General features: G+C 40.7%; 1 protein-coding gene across 1 annotated transcript in view; it reads right to left on the bottom strand.

Moving 5' to 3' along the window:
* The window catches only part of LOC126406927 (myelin and lymphocyte protein-like), a 15,446-nt gene extending 8,804 nt beyond the window's left edge, over positions 1-6,642 (bottom strand). Inside the window, exon 1 of the mRNA XM_050071514.1 lies at positions 6,484-6,642. Within this exon, the coding sequence (XP_049927471.1) occupies positions 6,484-6,570 (87 nt within the window). The 5' untranslated portion in view covers positions 6,571-6,642. The remainder of the gene's footprint in view (positions 1-6,483) is intronic.
* Between the last annotated feature and the right edge of the window lie 11,822 nt (positions 6,643-18,464).

Here is an 18,464-nt window from a genome sequence, read left to right on the forward strand (position 1 = left end):
AATTTCCTATGACCTGTATCCCAAACACACACCATGTGAAACTGTGCGTGGGCAACTGTGCACTCAATTGGTATGGACTAGTTTATAGTAATTTGTATATTGTTTCATTTGTATTTTCATGTGCAGTGTTTAAGTGGAGTCACTGTGTTCATTTGGTTATGAGCTAATTGGTTCCTACCTGCCCCTGTTTTGTGGGGACAGGTAAGAGTGATACACAAGAGAGAGGGAGTGCCTCATGCTAAACAGTGAAGAGAAGTTGCTGTACCCCTAAGTTGGGATGTGTCAGTACTGTCTTGCCGTGTTGGTAATAATTAAATGAGGAAGAGGAAAATTCAAATGTTGTAGCCTGCTTATTACTCACAGCCTGAAGAACTAGGGAACACCAACAATCAGGAAAAGAGGGTTACATAAATATCGCCATTTGTTGGATATTGTTCTGGGTATTTGTTCAGCAGACAAAGAAATGATCATATTTTTTGGTGCTTTTGGAGCCAGCAGCTGCTATGGTGTTACTTCAGCTGCAATACAGCGATCCAGGACTTGAAACAAATGTGGACCAGGGGTGGGGTGGCCACTGGCCCTACCCTACTTCCTACTCCTAAGCAACTTGAGTCAGCTCTGACTGTCATAAAGGCACCATCCATACCTCAGAAAGCTGGGAATCTTATGGTTCACACACAATTTAAAGCTTGTTTCTATCATAAATGGTTTCAAAGTTAGCATGTGTAGCACTGATGCTGCCATTACCAAATATAACTTAGGAAATGCACATGCACTCTTAAAATCCACATATAAAAGTGGAGTGGAAGACATTTTTTTCTCGGTAAACTGTTTCTCTGTAAACTGTCCCACTCAGTTGTGTAAACACGGTGAGTTCAGAGTCAGGAGAGTCTCTTTTTAGCTCAGCAATGAAAATTCAAACTGACCACATGAGAAGAACGTACCACGCCCAGAATTCAGCAACACGCCTGCAGGTAGTTCAAATATTTCTCAACCATGACACATTCATTTAACCCTAAAAACTCTGAATTTCACTTCAGATTTTCCATGTTGGTAATTTTGAACATTAAAGTGCACCAACAACACTTCATTAAAGCTATGTGATTACATTGTTTTTCTTTTCCTGGTTTTAATCTTGAACATTTTTATTTGATCAAAATGTATTTTATTTTAGAAACTTTGCAGCCTTCAATAAGAATTTAAAATGACGCTCTGTGGGTTTAAACCACATAACACACAGAGTAAAATGGTTGAGTAAAATGTGTATGTTTTTAGATTAACAAAATCACATATGCTACAGGAGATGAAGCTTTTTGTGACATTATATTGTTTATAATGGGAAAATGTGCTTATGATTTAATAGGTAAGACATTATCTGTTCTTAATTACCCAGAGTTTAAAATACTTTATCCAGAAAACAGCTGATGTTAAATGAGTGATGGTTTTACTACTTTTGAATTAGAGTATTTTTACTGATGAGAAAATAAACTGTGATTAAGTGGCACTTAAATAAAGAAACTCAAAGGCTGCCTGTCAGGTGCTGACTTACATTCTCTGTCATTTCATAACAGCAGGACAAATTGCTGATGTCACAGTGATGAACCAGTTCAAACGTCACTGCCTCGGCCTGTCAGTGATTCCATTATTACATACCATATCCTGTCATTTCCATGACCGTCACTTTACATTCCAGCCTTTGATGGGAGAAAGCCACATTAGTCAAACACAGGATAGTGCTCGAGCACAGCACGCTGAAAAGGTGCGATACAGAGGTGAGCAAACACAGGTCATTACTGTGAAAACACGGCATTACCTAATACAAACATGACTTTAAGCTATCACATGTAGCGCTATCTGCAAATATTGTGTAAGCCTTATCTCTACTACTCTGTATCAGACTTATCTTTCCCCATACCAGAGGAGCATTATCCATATATTTCTATCACATTCCAGGTAAAAGGGAATTGGCCTGCAGCCCAGTTAAGTTCCATTGAAAATCTGTGTTTAAAGAATCAAATAGTTTCTGCCAGGCGGCTCTAATCCACGTCTTTGGTGATGATTTACAAGTTCTAAACAATTCTTGTATCACTATTTAGTAGCTAAATATGCTACATTTGGTGGAGTTATGTGAAGAACGTAGATCCATGATCAATTAATGTAAGCTGCTGCTGGAGGGGTTTGGTTTTATAGGCATTTAAATTTTTTATTTTTTTTACTTTGGGTTGCCATTGGACTTTGATGATAACTTTTCAAAGATGACTACAGTCACCGTCCTCCACCCATGAGCCCGTTCATGCCAACCAGGTGAGCATTTCATAGTCAAGAGGTAGATTTTCAGTGGAATCCATCCATCCATTTTCATCCACCTATCCTGGGCCGGGTCGCGGGGGCAGCAGGCTGAGCAAAGCACCCCAGACGTCCCTCTCCACAGCAACACTTTCCAGCTCCTCCTGGGGGACCCTGAGGTGTTCCCAGGCCAGATGAGATATGTAATCCCTCCAGCGTGTTCTGGGTCTGCCCCGGGGCCTCCTACCAGTGGGACATACCCGAACAGTTGCCCAAACCACCTCAACTGACCCCTTTCAACGCGAAGGAGCAGCAGCTCTACTCCGAGCTCCCTCTGGATGTCTGAGCGCCTCACCCTATCTCTAAGGCTGAGCCCAGACACCCTTCTGAAGTAACTCATTGTATCCCCGACCTCATTCTTTCAGTCTCTACCCAGAGCTCATGACCACAGGTGAGGGCTGGGACATAGATGGACCAGTAAATCGAAAGCATCGCTACCTCTTCAGCACCTGCATCACCACAGAAGCCGCACCAAACCGCTAATCCATCTCACGCTCCATTCTACCCTCACTCATGAACAAGACCTGGGATACTTGAGCTCCCCCTCTTGAGGCAGTAACTCTCGCGGACAGTGGAATATTCCTTTAAATAGACTGACCCCAACCTACAGCAGCCCATATGACCTCAGCTCAGTGTCTTTTACATAACTGCCAACTCAAACAGCACTCTACATACATGTTGTTGCACTGTCAGCAGTCCTGTTCATCTCATGTATTCATTCATGTGGCAGACTTAATTTCACACCAACTCTGTCTCTTAGAAATTACATTTATGTGCAACTAATTTGAAATAGCAAATATGTTTTGAGGGGAAAGTAATGCAGAGCAAAATGTTGCTAAGTATGTATCTGGCAAGTTGCAAAAATGTTGACACTGAAGTATTGGCAAAATGTTCACAGACAGCGTCTTTGAGTTGTATTTCACACACACAAAATGGGCAATCTTGAAATATAGTATTCACTCATAGTTGCTACAACATTTTATTTATTGGATTTTTTTTATTGGAGTCTTTGAACAGAAAATCCTGCACACTCAACACTCCTGACGACATTTAAAGAGTGATATTTTCTGATGCACCTGCATCCGAGAGAGTTGGATATGCAAATATCTCTCTTCAAACAGTTGGATTTTTTATTCAAATTTCCCAACATCACGATCTTTCCCTCACCTTAACCACAGTGCATTTGTTGCCTAAACCTAAGACAGGAGTTTGAGTGCAAACTTGAAGTTCTGCTGTCAGGGTCCTGCACTTTGCACACCCTCCATCCTCCTCAGACACCTTCCTGTGAAGCCTACACAGTACATGAATGTATATTTTCACTACTCTGAATATAATCCAGGCAGTGATTACGTTGCCACAATGACATAATTAAGAAGCAGTTTAGTAACGTACAAAGGTGATTTCAAGGAGACAACATTGTTCCACGCAGATAAAAAAAAAGTGTTGTGAAATTGTGTGATTAGAAAAGCATTACCACATCATCCATATCAACATGCGTCTTTTCATTCTGAGCTTTCTTTGTTTGAAATTGCTCCATGATCCAGTTTCACTACAGTTTAAACGACACTGGACAGCAGCCAAAAAAAAGCTGCCGAGCGAACTCGTCTGTCAGTCACCCTCCCTGCCCTCACCTTCCCTTTCTGTATCCGTGTAGGTTCAGATGTACAATGCCAACTCTGACCAGCACAGTAAACACTACCAGTACATTTCCATACTTGAGCAGCAGGTTATTTGTGAAAAGGTGTGCCGGCTGGCAGCCAGAGAAAAAGACCCAAGCCAGCACGTAAACCCTGTAAGTAGATGGTTGGTTTAGATTTACACCTGCCTCTGCAACTAAAGCTGTTTTTCCACCTGTGTCACACAGATTTAATCTTTAGTTCCCTGTACACAAACTGCAGAGCTCTGTAGTAGTTTCTAAAGGATTCATTTATATAGGAGCTTTATGTGTGCAATAAAATATGAACTCTTAATGGATCCAAGGTGGGACGTTGTCTCATACTCTGCCTTTAGGACAGATGTAAGAGATATGTAAGAAACGTGAGGTTTCAGAAGTTTCCAACAACAGAAGAGTTGACAGTTTTCCCCTGAAGAAGAAAAGCTGCGTCCTAAATTCACAAGAGAAAATATGATAAACTGATATGATCCAGTTTTGATAGGAAAACCAGATCTGTGTTAGCCAGGGTTCACGCTGCGAGGGCAACCTCAACTCCTTCTTTCTCTCATCGTCTTAATTTCTTAATCTCTTCACTGTCCATTTACAGATCAAATAAAATGCCATCAAAAAGGTTCGGTCTTAAAGTAAGCAATGACAAATTTAACTTGTGTTAATAAGGGAATTACGTTGTCCAAATACATTGTGAATTTGAAACATTAACAAACATGATATTGTAGATTAAAGATTAGAAAAGTCCTCCAAACTGCTGTAAATGGAAAAAAGAAAACATTTGATATCTGTAAAATGTAAAAAGGTCCTGACAGGAAAGAATTAAACTAAGATACCATGAAAAAGAGGCCAAATGGTCATTGGCTGAGTGGTTAGTTCGTATTTTAGAACTTAACATGCATCAGCTTTGGAGAGGCACCTTCCTTCCTGACCTTGTGGATCCAACTTCAAAGAGAAAATCCTGCAGGAAATAGTGGTTGTAAATACTCTTTAATAGTCTGGACATTGCTTTTTGTGACCTGCAGTGCTGGAAATTTTGTGCATATTAAAAAAAAAGATTGTACTACAACTGTATCGTTTCAAATATTGTTACATCGCCATGACTTTCAGTGCCAAGAAAAAACTTGTGGAAGCTACTTTTCTGTCTGTGATTGATTTCGGTGACATACTGTATATGCATGCAACCTCCTCCATTTTACGTGGCCTTGATTCAGTGTACAATGCGTCTCTACGCTGTATTACTATTATTGCAAAGTCCCACACTCATCCCTGCATTCGGACGTCATTGACCACTCACGGACAACAGCACTGGTATATTTTTATCTATAAAGCAATATTGGGCAAACTTCCAGCCTACCTCTGCTCCCTTCTGTGTGTCAGCTCTGGTAGTTAGCAGCTACGCTTCTCCAGGTGGTTGCTTTTAAATGAACCCTTGGTTATAACAGATCTGGGGACAACTGCATTCTCCTACTCTGCACCTTGGACATGGAACAATCTTCACAAAGATCTAAAATTAGAGATGATAGACACGTGTGCTTGTTTTTCTTGAGAGTGCAATATCTTTGATAAGCTGTTGTTTTATTGTGGCTTTTTGTATTTTATATTGCATTTTAAATGTGTTCTGATTGGCTGCTGCATCGGCCAGGTCTCTCTTGTAACAGAGATGTTAGTCTCAACGGGACTTCCTGGTTAAATAAAGTTGAAATAAACACTTTACGGGAAATCTCGACTACTCTCTGTTAAAAGAAAACTAATAATTGTCATTCCAGTAAATGTATAGCATCACAGAGCTCTCATATACTTATAAAACACTTCCAACCTGCAGCTAATAAAACAAGTGACTTAATGCTGTGTGACTTTCTCACATGATATTTTGCTTTTTGTTGCTAAATCCTGTTACGGTTTCTGTTTTCCGGTTGCTATGGCAACCTGTGGTTTGTTTGTTTTTTTGCCCGAAACGATTTGCCCTATGGGAACAACTGTCAGCATGAACTTAACTGGTTGCCAAGTTTGCTCACTTGTAATCCCGTGCCAACAATCATTAATAAGAGGAGCCGTAACCTCCTCGTTAACCCGTTTCATCGGCCTGTCCTTTCAAGCCAAACCTATCAGCTCCTCTAATCTTCACAGCTGGTTTAACGGGCACTCTGTCGGCCTCACTGATCAAACGCTGATGCCCGCCGACCGACATAACAAGACAAGGTAGATTCCTATCTGGAACAGAGACCCGCCTCGGTGGAGCGATGATGGGGAGTCAGACAGAGAGTCAAGGAAACAAGATCGTAATCTAAATGGTGCTGACCCGAGGGAGTTGGGATGATAGGGGCGAAAGAGGCAAATAAGATAGAGAGGAAAAAGATCAATAACTCAGACAGCTGAGCAAATGGAGAGACTAAAAGGGTTTTGAATGAGAAAGAGTAGAAACAGGGACCCCCCCCATAAAATAAAAGCAAAATGACAATGATCAGACTCACAAACTCAGGGATGAAGAACACATCAGGAATGGAGGTAAAGATCCTGCCGCCTGTGGGCAGAACATCACCCGAGGTGGTGGAAGCCATAGTCCAAACACTGTCTGTGTGTATGTGTGTGTGTGATTTCCTCTAGAATGAGATGTGCAACCTGTTTTAATCTGCTTTTTAAAGGCCGTCTGTCTCTCTAACCCCTCTCCCTCCCTCCCTCCCGCACCTCCCTCTGCCTCTCCTCCACTCCACCTACCCATCCATTCCTCTGGTCGAAACTACCTGTTTGACAGGTGCTTTTTTGCTTTGTTTGTGCAGCGGGAGGATGTCTCTGGTTCTAGTGTGTGTTTGTGTGTGTGTGTGTGTGTGTGTGTGTGTGCGCTTCTGTGTGCAGTTTTTATGTGTTTCTCTCGGCCCTCATGTGTTTATAGTGCTTGTGTGTCTCTGTAAATGGCAACCACTCGTTTACATGCACACAAAAAAGTGACTGTGAGGCAACTACTGCAGGATTCATGCGGGATATAGAAGGTGCAGGTCAACATCATTCAACACAGACACTCAATCTGCACCAGAATATATATGTATATTTAGTTTATTCATTGTTTGTTCTTATGTTAGTGAACTTTATTTTAATGTAATGTGTATGGATTCTCACCATATCAAAGGATCCAGGTTATCTCTTTACTACTTTAGTTTATTTGATAGTAGTTTTTGTGCAGCACCACACTTAAACAGCAATTGCATCAAGGCCATTGAGCTCCAAACAAACCCAAGCAAGACTTGTTGTAGGTTCAGTGTGTTGGATTAAGGCGGATATACTGGCAGAAATAGGTAAAGTAAGGTTAACTCTAATGTGCCCGAGGGGGCAATTTGAGCTACAGACAGTAGTCATGAGTACAACAAAACCGACGGTACAATACAAACACACACACAGAGTCCAGTATCACACACTGTCAGAGGTAAATCATGGACATTAGTGGTCACTGCTGAGTGATAGCAGACAAGACAAGACAAAGGACTCTGTAACACTTATCGTTATATTTAGAGAAGCAAAACCTCCGCCCTGATGGAAGCATCTGAAACGCAACATGGGAGTGAGACATTTGACAGAGCATCAGACAGATACTGTAGGTTATTTAAAAGTAACACCAGTGATCTTACAGCACAACTTGACCACTTCTTCCAACTTGTTCTTGTCTTTAAGGCTCAGATTACCAAACCAACACACAATGCTAAAAGAAAGAACATCATCAATTAACAGATTCTGTACCTTAGAATGAGCCGTTTATATCTAAGGAACTTTAAACATCAGTGTTTTTGATGAGATTTGGAAAGCTGCAGTGTTGTTGGGATGTTGGTGATGCTGATGCCTTTGTTTGAGATTCAGAGGATCATGGGAGCTGAGTAAATTATCTCTTAATGGATCAATGATATAACAGAGCTGGATGTGGCACAGCAAGTCAGTTTTCCTCAGCGGTTAAGAACTTCAACAAAAAATCTGCAGAGGCCCAAAAAGAATTTTTGTAAAGGATGTTATTATTCTTTGTACTATGAGTTTTTAAACTTATGACAGCTGACTATTTGTCAGACTCTTTTAAGACATGGAGTATGTCACACTGCTGTTTTCATTAGGGTGTTAAAGTGATGTCTGCTTGTCATTCAGATGCACCATAGATGTCTTTTACATTTACTTTTGACTGTCAGCTGTAACTACCATGCATACAAGGTTAGAAGTGACCGTCAGTGTATCCATCAGTGCATCAATGGGCTTCTCTGCCTGAGGCCCCCCCAGGGTCTAGTATCCCCACAGGTCGTCAAATGCTGACACTTTGGGCTGGAGGTTGTAGCCCGTTCCATGCCAAAGTCGTCAAATACTGTCGCTTTGTCTATGATTTCAGCCTCATACACCTGACGCCAAAAGCTACCTTTCTCAGCAGTATGATACGTGGCTGGGCAGTGTCACTATGCAACGCGGCCAGACATAGGAGTTGGAAAGTCCCTATAGGATGGGCGGGAGTAGTGGTGGATGGGTCCAACAAACCCCAGACTTTGACGCAGTGAGCCCAGTGTTCGCTTCCTGAATGCTAAACCAAGATGTTTTTTATAAACTTCACCATATGCTTTTGTGATGTCCCGGCGTTCATAGCGCATCCTGAAACATTAACAGCAGATGCAGAAGGATACCTAGTGCGTAACATGTTGATGTGATAGGCCACTGACAAAAGTGGCAGTTTGTGACGGCTTGTGATGAGAGCGTGTTGAGGGTTCAGTCCGACTATTAACCCAAAGCATTGTATTTGACAACCTGGGAATGAGACCCAACAATCAGCCATCTTTGACCAGAGTTACATACAGTACCTTTAATGTTCTATATTCAGACATGACGGAACATTTGCAGAAAGAGCCAAGGTCTTATGATATTTAGCGCCAGGTGCGTGAGAGGGGACGGTGGCACAGAGTGGGAATATAATAGTTTTGGGTTTTTTTATCAGTGTCATTTATTAGATAGAGACTGTGCTCTTATTTAATATTTTAATAGTTTAATTTAAATAAGGGGGTCAAGTGGATGAAGGGATGAAGGGTTGAGGGATGAAGGGCTGAAGGTTGAAAGGATGAAGGGTTGAGGGTGGAGTGGATGAGGGTCAAGGGTCGAATGAATGAGAGATGAAGATTGAGGGTTGAATGAATGAGGGATGAAGGGTTGAGGGTTGAGTGGATGAGGGATGAAGGGATGAAGGGTTGAGGGTCGAATGGATGAAGGGTTGAGGGATGAGGGTTGAGGGTCAAGGGTCGAATGGATGAGGGATGAAGGGTTGAAGGTTGAAAGGATGAAGGGATGAAGGGTTGAGGGTCGAGTGGATGAGGAATGAAGGGATGAAGGGTTGAAGGTCGAAAGGATGAAGGATTGAGGGATGAAGGGTTGAGGGATGAAGGGTTGAAGGTTGAAAGGATGAAGGGATGAAGAGTTGAGGGACGAGGATTGAGGGTCAAGGGTCGAATGAATGAGGGATGAAGGGTTGAGGGATGAAGGGTTGAATGGATGAAGGGTCGGGGGATGAAGGGTAGCAGGGATAAGGGTCAAGGGCCAGATGGATGAAAGGTTAGGGATGACAGGGTAAGGATCAAGGGATGTAGAGTGAGGAATGAAGGTATGAGGGTTGAGGGATGAAGGGATGAAGACTGAGGGTTGAGGGATGAAGGCTGGGTTTCCAGGTAGCTGGCGAGCACGGTGATGAACATGTTGAGTCAAAGGCAGGAACACAGGAGGGATCCCAGGAGTGAGACTGAGTGGGGGAGTTGTCTCTTCGTGAGCTCGGCTTTGGATAGAGCCCCAACTGGTTCCTGTGTGCAGAAAGGAGCAGAGAAAAAGATGTACAGTAAGAGGCACGATGGGATTGGGTGGGTGGGATGTAAGAAATGTGTCGAAGGGAAAGAGAATGCATCGGGTGTGTTTAAATACTATTGGGTGGAAATGGGATGTGTTCGAGGCGTGGTCTTTGTTCCCGAACTTAGTTATAAAACTACATTTATGTAAGAAGGTGTAGGTGTGAAAGGAGCTTTGAAGTCCGGTATTCGATTTATATAATTCATCCATGGTATGCAGGATGTTGCCCTTCAGCAGCCTGAAACTGTTTCATCCAAATCTGATCTTTTTTTCTGTTTATTTGCCCTGCGCATGAATAAAGCATGACCTAAAAACTGTCACCTGTATTCTCAAAATGTCATTTCATTTTCTGTCTGTCACGGCATTTTACACGAAGCTATATGTCAAGCCTTTCAACTCCTTATCAGCGAAATGGCAGCTTGAGTTTATGTTCATTTTTGAGTGTGCAGGATTGTATGGAAACCCACTGGACTGCATTCCTCTGAGTTAACTTCAAGGCTTAATGGATGGAGGGAGAGAGGGAGAGGTCGGGTTGGTTTGTTGGTTTTAAGTTAGTGTGTGGGAGGATGGGAGAGGACCAACAGGGACACACAGATGAAGTGGCTTTGGAGTGAAACAAGGGAGCAAGCAAAGAGAGAGCTTGGGCGTGGCTGCTTCACTGTAGTTTTCCACCTGACAGCAGAGAAGAAATGATTAAACCAGCCACAGAACGTTACTGCTCCAGCCAGGAGACAGTCCAGAATTCCCAAAATGTCAAACTCATTTTGCTTATTGTTTGTCAGAGACAATGTCAATCAGCTGTGAGTCACAGCATGTGAGCAGTGTGTGATGAGTCGCGTTGTGTATCGCTCAGTCAAACTGCCAAACACAGCGTGATGGTTTCCAGGCTGAGGGATTAAAACTTGGCACAATATACAAAACCTATTGTGTGGGACGACTGCAAGTTTTGTTTTGCTTTTAAATCTCTGTCTAAAATCAATATCGGTCAATCTGCTGCATTGTTGCAAAATGAATAGCAGCACATTTGCAAATTTAAAAAAAAAAAAAGTTTGTTCAAGCTGTACGTCACAAATCACAGACTGCTGAAAACAATGTAGCTACAGGCTGAAATCACACATAATCTTAAAGGTAAATCATGCCTCATTTACTTCAATATCATGTTTAACCTCTGCGTGTGTGTGTGTGTGTGTGTGTGTGTGTGTGTGTGTGTGTGTGTGTGTGTTTTAGTGCACTTCCTCACCAGTATAAGGACTGATGACACACTTGGCTAACGAGCCACAGAGTTTTAATAATGTGCAGTGAGTCGTTTGTCGTTCTGTAAGAGCTGCTTTCATGTTGTCCAAATGGGGGATGCTGCTTTGTTCTGCAGGTGCTGACACACCCTGAGTCAACCTGTTGATCTGTTGTCCTCCGCTAAGGTCACTGAAGTGTTTGTTGACCCTCCTTTGTTGCTACATAGCTTAAGGTCAGCAACACCAACAAGTCTAATTGGAGTGCGGCTTGTTTCTTTTGATGATGTGAGTCTGTCAACCTAACAGGACTGCAGAGAGATTCCCAGAAGCTCCAGCTCATTAGTGTAAAGCTATTACAGTTTCTGTTTAAAGGAACAGGAAGCAGGACATGGTTACTGCTGATGGTATTTAGAAACAGAGGTTTGTCTGAAGGGAAAGAAGTTTGTGAAGTTATTTTATTATATTTCATTTGAAAGGAAAACTGGCCACACCCCTCAATATAGCCTCAAAGGCGTTTTAAATGTGGTTTGGTCCTCTGACGCAGTGTTCACATGTCTACGATGAGGTCATCTCCACAAATTAATACTTGTTTTTCAAGTTCCAGAGAAAGCAAATACCCAGGAAATGTCATTTGTAATGAAATACAGCAGGTGTCACATATCCGGCTATAGTTAACAGAGATACTATCTATGGCTGCGTCCAAAATCCTTAATTCACTCACTATGTAGGGAGTTCTATGAAGAGGACTATATAGTGAGCTCACCTGCAACATGAAGAAACACTTACTGCACAGGTTATTATCTCAGTGCTGTTGTCTCAAGGCAATTGAAATCGAACGCAACTGGACTTAGTTTCTTAGTGCTGTTAAATACATCATTGCTGTTGCACAATTAAAATATGTCATAACGTCGGCTGGTGAACCATGAATTACAAATACTGACACGCATACTTGTGATAAATACATGAAACTATACTGAGCGTATTTCCCTAAATTAATGTTGCCGCTGTTTGTGTTGTGTTAAGATGCGCTGCTCTGCCCACATTAAACATATTAATAATATTACACTGGCAGAGAGATAAGAGAGACAGCAGCGCGATTGCAACCTGTCCCACTAATGTAAGTAATTTTCCTTTTAACCTTTGTTGATTTAAAGTTTGTTTTACCTAGGACCCTACAATACCAGAGTAGCGATACACATTGGTCAAGCGGAAAGCTGGTCATGTGCCCTCTAGTGGCGGGATAGCGTGTTGCATATCCGACCAAGAACTGACTGAACTTCAGTATTGCTGCATTGCTGCTGACCAAGAATTCTTGTGCGTTCCCAAAGTCAAGCAAACCTAAAAGCATAATCTGCCATAATCTACCGTAATAGGAGCATCGGTGACCCGTTTACAGGTAAAAAAAAATAAAAAACAGTTGTCTTCGTCTTTTTGAAATAAACAAATTATAAGCATGACTTAATATGACCAAGACACCTAAAAGTAAAAACAAGGCCGTTTTCATCAACTTACAAACAAGTGCGCGTCAGACTTACTGTAAGTGAATGGGTTTTCTGGTCGGAACGGTAATGTCCTCATGCCCCACTAGAGAGCGCGTAAGGCTTAACTTCAGCATACCACAGTGTCGTCACTTTGGTATTGTAGGGTCCTAGTTACCAGTCATGTAATAACTTGTGAATTAATGTATAACATTATGTATTACGCCATTACGGCACAAATCAGAGCTAGCTGCATCTCAGCTTGCTAACCTTTGCCACCTTGCCAACTGTTAAACACTTCAGAAAATCAGCTGCTGAGTTATTAATATATACACATTGAACTGACAGTTTATTACATGGCAGAGAATCTGGTAAAACAAGCTTCAACGTGTCATTATAAATTAAACATGTACAGCAGGTTGTAATCCAGCTGCTTCCTCTCCCCTCTTCCATCTCAGTGTCAGTCCCATATAGTCCACCTGTTCCTTTGGCGCAATGCATGATGGGATATATTGCTTGGTGAGTGACAATCGGTTGTACACTCCTTTTCACGGTGCATTGTGGGATACTTTGAGTCCACTATATAGGGTATAATAATTCCTACTATACATTCGGACAGCACAACAAAATGGTGAACTCTCTTTGTGGTGGACTATATAGTGAGTAGTGAGTGATTTCGGACACATATCTATCTTTAAAAATCTATAAATAAACACATGTGCAATGCAATATCATTAAAGCTGCACCAAAAACTTCATAAGGTGACCGTATGTCAATTTTGTGTTCACAGTGCTGCCAAACTGGCCACAAAATCTATTAATGCAGGTTTAAATGTAACATTGTAGTTTACCCAGTAGCTTACCGGCAACCCAATCGGCAAAAAAATTGTTGACATTACATTTGCACATCATTATGTAGCAGTTAAAAGTTTATGTTTCAACAACACTGTGGTTAACGTGTTGTTAGGGGTAGAATCAAAAACCACAACCACTTGTTTATGCAGGACATGTTTTGGCTTCAGCTGCAACTTTGCAAGTGTTTTTCCCAGATGACATCCATCCACCATCCCCTCCACCTCCTGACAACAAAGTCAGCTCATACACTACATCACTTTAGACACATTTATATGATGCATATGAAACATGCACATGTTGCGTATACAAGGTTTGCAGAAATATATTTACCTCCGGAGACTGGGCTGCTTGTCTAGAGTACGTGCACCATGTACCAAGGCTGATTCCTCACCACAGCATCCCAGGTTTGATTCAGGCTGCGGCCCCTTGCTGTGTGTCATCCACCCTGCCTTAGCAAACAGCAGCATGGAGCAGCATTGTCATTCCTTTGGAGGTGTGTTTGTGTCCTCATGTTGCATAAAAGTCTGCCACGACCTCCTGAGGGAAATCTCTCCCTGTGTTTAGCTGCTAAATGCTCCGCTGTGTTCTCCAGCTAGTTCCTTACTGTGTCTGTCTACAGTGTGGTGGTGGGCAGGTAGAGTACAGTGGATCTCTCTGAGCTGCTCTCAGCTGCCTGAGAGTAATTAAAAACAGTAAAGATATGTGTTGTGTTTAGATTCACTCCCACTAACCAGACAGTCCAATTTTCATCGACCCAACGTCTCACAGGAAGAGGTTGATTTTCAGTTCATATCCAATAATGCTTCTTTAACAATTTCACTTTGAAAGCCTGTAACTTAATCTGTTGGATGTTTAATGGTTTCATTTATCTTTTTATATAATGAAGTGTAAAATCTTGTCTTAACCACCAGACTAACACACACACACACACACACACACACACACACACACGCACACACACACACACAGAAACAGTGTTACCCTCGCCAGGCAGCCAACAAATTGTGTTTGGCCAGCATTAAGAGAGACACGCCTTGGACTAGCTCTTCCGCCATGGATCTTGTTACGGCCATAACCCTCTACACACACACACACACACACACACACACACATACACACACACACTTCCATGGGAACCCCTGCCAGCTCTGTCAAATTACAATGGCTATTTGTCACTGTCAGGTGTATGTACACACACATGCTCCAACAATGATAAAGAATGCATTGTGTTTTATATCCTGAACGACAAAACCACACGATTTTTATCCATGAGAAAAGAAAAAGAAAAATGTCAAATATCTTAGAACCTCACTCCACTGACCTCGAGGTGAGCAGGGCGGCCTGATGGACGCACAAACTGCACTTCAACTTGTTTGCCGGTAACTGCTCTGCTCTGCTTAATAACTGCTGGGGGAGCTGCTCTGTAGCTGAACCTGACCTCTGACCTCCCAGGAGGATGACTAACACAACTGCTCTACCAATATTAAATATCCTACATGTCTGAGAACATAACCATGAGCAAAGGAAAATGAACGGACGGTGCATTCTGATCCAAACACGGCTCCAAACGAATGCTTATGTCTTGGAGATTCTACATGGCGGCACCCTCTGTTTTGTTAGTCTGATGAAGAGCATAACGCTCGAAAGGTCACTTCATTAAAACTTCAGCACTGGAGCCCTGCAGTGTGCGAGCATTTTGTTTTTTCATCTCGTGCTTTTTTCAGCTAAGCACCTGCCCAGCTTTGGTCCGGATGTGCGTGTGAACTCTCTTTTAAGGATGAAAAAACTTTGCCATAGCTTTCATTAACGGCTTTTCAATGTCCGATAGTCCACCACAACCATTTTCGTCACGTCTCGTCTCATCAGCGAAATAAAACATAGATTTCGTCTTTATTATCAAGATCTATTTTGAGCTCGTCATCATCTTGTTATCGTCAAGGAGAAAAGCTCATGGTTTTTGTTAACAAAATTAACACTTCCTTATGAATTTTTACATTTAGCTTCATTTAAATTATTCTGGAAAGTGATGTAATATCTCAAAAAAGCTACACAGAGCATAAATTATAATGTTGGTCTCTCCCCTGAGAATTACTGATGCTAGCTGACGCTACATTGATCACTTTTTTTACACTGAAGATAATAAACTATTGTACGGTACATTTCAAAATAAATAAACTACGGTGATAGTACTTTGATTTCCACATGTGTCACCTGTGTCTGCTAGCATCCTTTTTTGTGAATAAATGATAGCCTATTATTGTTCATTATATAGAATATGTGCTCTGTGTCATGTTATCTGGGATTTAAACACTCAATTTTCTCTCCTCCAGCAGTCTTTCTTTTCCTCCTGTAACGTTTGTTGTAATGGGTGTTTACTTGTTCAAACAAGGAGGGAAAAAACATCCCATGGCTTCCTGGATCATCTTTCACATCTACAACTATTCCCTGGAAACTCTCACCATCCTGCTCAACCTGCTCTTACAGTACTCCCCCTCTTCTTCTTCTTCTTCTTCCTCCTCCTGCTCAGACACAATAGTCCTCCTGGGGCACAAAGAGAAGTGGGTGAGAATGTCTCAATATTTCCAGTCACGTCTACAGTGAGGTTTCACTATCACTCCACTAAACACACACGTATGGTAAATGTTCAGTGATTTGCAGATAATCTGCCTTTAAATTTGCTGTGCTGTTTGCATAGTTAAACCAGGTTCTGTAGATATCAAGATCTCTGCACATTCGTCTGACTATAAAGGGGCAGTAAGGAACTAAAACTTCTTATCAACATCATCTATATAAAGGACGTGCATTCAGCTCACACAGCAGGGATACTCACTGCTCTGCCTCGGGGGCGAGTGTTTTGAGGCTCTTAGGGCATCTGGGGTAGAGCTCAGATCCTTTAAAGCTTTTTTGTGCACTCCAGCTCCTCATTTATGATTAAAGTACAAAAAAATATCCCAGTTTGAATCAATTTATTCTTATTATCAGTTAGATAATGGCTGTGGCCCATGGGCTGTAAATTGAGTATCACTGCCAAACAGGTTTCTAACTCATTCAAGCTGTTACGTTTCTGCTACAATAAAGAATAATTTAGCAAATTAGAGCAAAGGGTGTGCTGAAATTATGAGCTGATTGTGTTTGATCGCACACTGCATGTTGTTTTTCAGTGGCCACAGTGGAAATACATTTCCCTGTAGTGAAATTAACACTGTGAAGCACTTAACTGATTGATTTAATCAAGTCAAGGTTATTAAATGATACTTGATCATACTTCATTCATTCAAATCATTTCTCAAGTAAAAAAATATATATATGTATATATCTGCTGGTTACAGCATCTAAAATGTATGTAGCCTTGGCTTTTTACGCTGTTTGTTTGTTTGTTTGTTTGTTTGTTTTTGTCTTTTGAGTGTTGTTAAAAAAAGAATAAGTAACTTAAAAATATGACTTTGTCCACTGATAACATGTGATGAGCATTTTATATCTGGCAGCAACTTTTATCTGTTTAAATGTTTTATTTTTATTTTTTTTTTATCTTTATTTTATTTATTTTTTCAATTTTCAATTTTCTTAATTCTTAATTTTTAGTTTTATCTTTATTGTATTTATTTATTTATTTTTTGTTTTGTCTTATTTTACTCTCATTTTCTCTTTCTCATGTTGTACAATTTTTAAATTAAAATGTATGTAAATGTAAAATGTTTTAATCATCTATTTATTTATTTTATATTTTATATTTTTTATTTATTTTATTTTGTTTTATTTTACTTATTTTGCTCTTTCTTATTTATATCTAATGTTTCCCCATATTGTATAGCTTTTAAATTTAAATTTAAATTTATATGTAAAATGTTTTATCATTTATTTATTAATTCATATTTGTAGAGTGCTTCGTAACTTAACCTATCTAAATTAAGAATATTAGTAGCAGTAGTAGTAGTAGTCATACATTTATGTGGTGATGTGTATTAGTAAAACCGTGAGGCTATTTGCAGTTGAATTTCTTGTCTTCTTCTTGAATTTGATCATTTTTTATTCTTTTTTTTAAATTCCATCTTCATCTGCAGCTATTTAAGATAGCAGAAATTGTTTGTCACACTCATTTCTATTGACTGTTTTTGCAAATCAACTATGTGTCAAAGCTGTAAATACAAAATAAAAAAATAAATCTTTCAGGTGTGATGTTTTTCTAGAACAAACCTATTTATAGTCGGCCAGCAATGAGAAACAAAGAGTCAAGAGTAGTATCCTGTGTGATGCACAGTGGTAGGTGGACAATGCTGTCTTTAATCAACAGCCAACAAACACATCTAGTCCATTGTTCTGTGTCAACATGACGTTTCTAAGTGATTAAAGAAACAACAGTGAAGTAATTCTACAACTTCCTGTCCCGCCTGAGAAGCTTCAAGAAGTTTTACCCCTTTGTTTACTGCTGCCTTTAGATATTATATTACTATCACCCTGATGGTAACCCAAACAACTCCCTGGTCACCACAGGCACCGTCACCATGGCAATGGCTCTGGAATGTGGAAATACAGGATATGCAATATTATTTACCAGCAAACACTGCAGGGAAGAGAGTCTCGACTACAGGGAGACATTCTGGACATGAGACATGGAGGTGTTTTAATTTTAAGTCGTGGTGTGTTGAAGTATTCTTTAAAGTGTCGGAATGTATTGAGGGGGAGGGGTTACAACATTTCTTGGAGCCTGTATAGCATGAGGATATCACTGGAAATAATCAATTTAAATGAATTCTTAAGTCATAAAGATAAGTCAATAAAGTTTCCTGCATTTTAAAGAGTTGGGTTGTTTGATTTCCATTCAGTCTCCATGAATGTAACGCAGACACAGAGGTTATTATATGTTGAACTGTTGTATCATTGTTATGATTCATCCTGACAAAACGTGAAACCACAAACTGATGGATAACTCGAGCCTGTCTGTGCCCGGACTGATCCAACCTCTCGCTGCTCTTGTTCCTTTTATACCAGGCTATAAAAAGACGACGGCCCACTAATTATTAACCCTGAACGCTGCTCTTATACC

This window comes from Epinephelus moara, chromosome 19, assembly GCF_006386435.1.
Source record: "Epinephelus moara isolate mb chromosome 19, YSFRI_EMoa_1.0, whole genome shotgun sequence".
NCBI lineage: Eukaryota > Metazoa > Chordata > Actinopteri > Perciformes > Serranidae > Epinephelus > Epinephelus moara.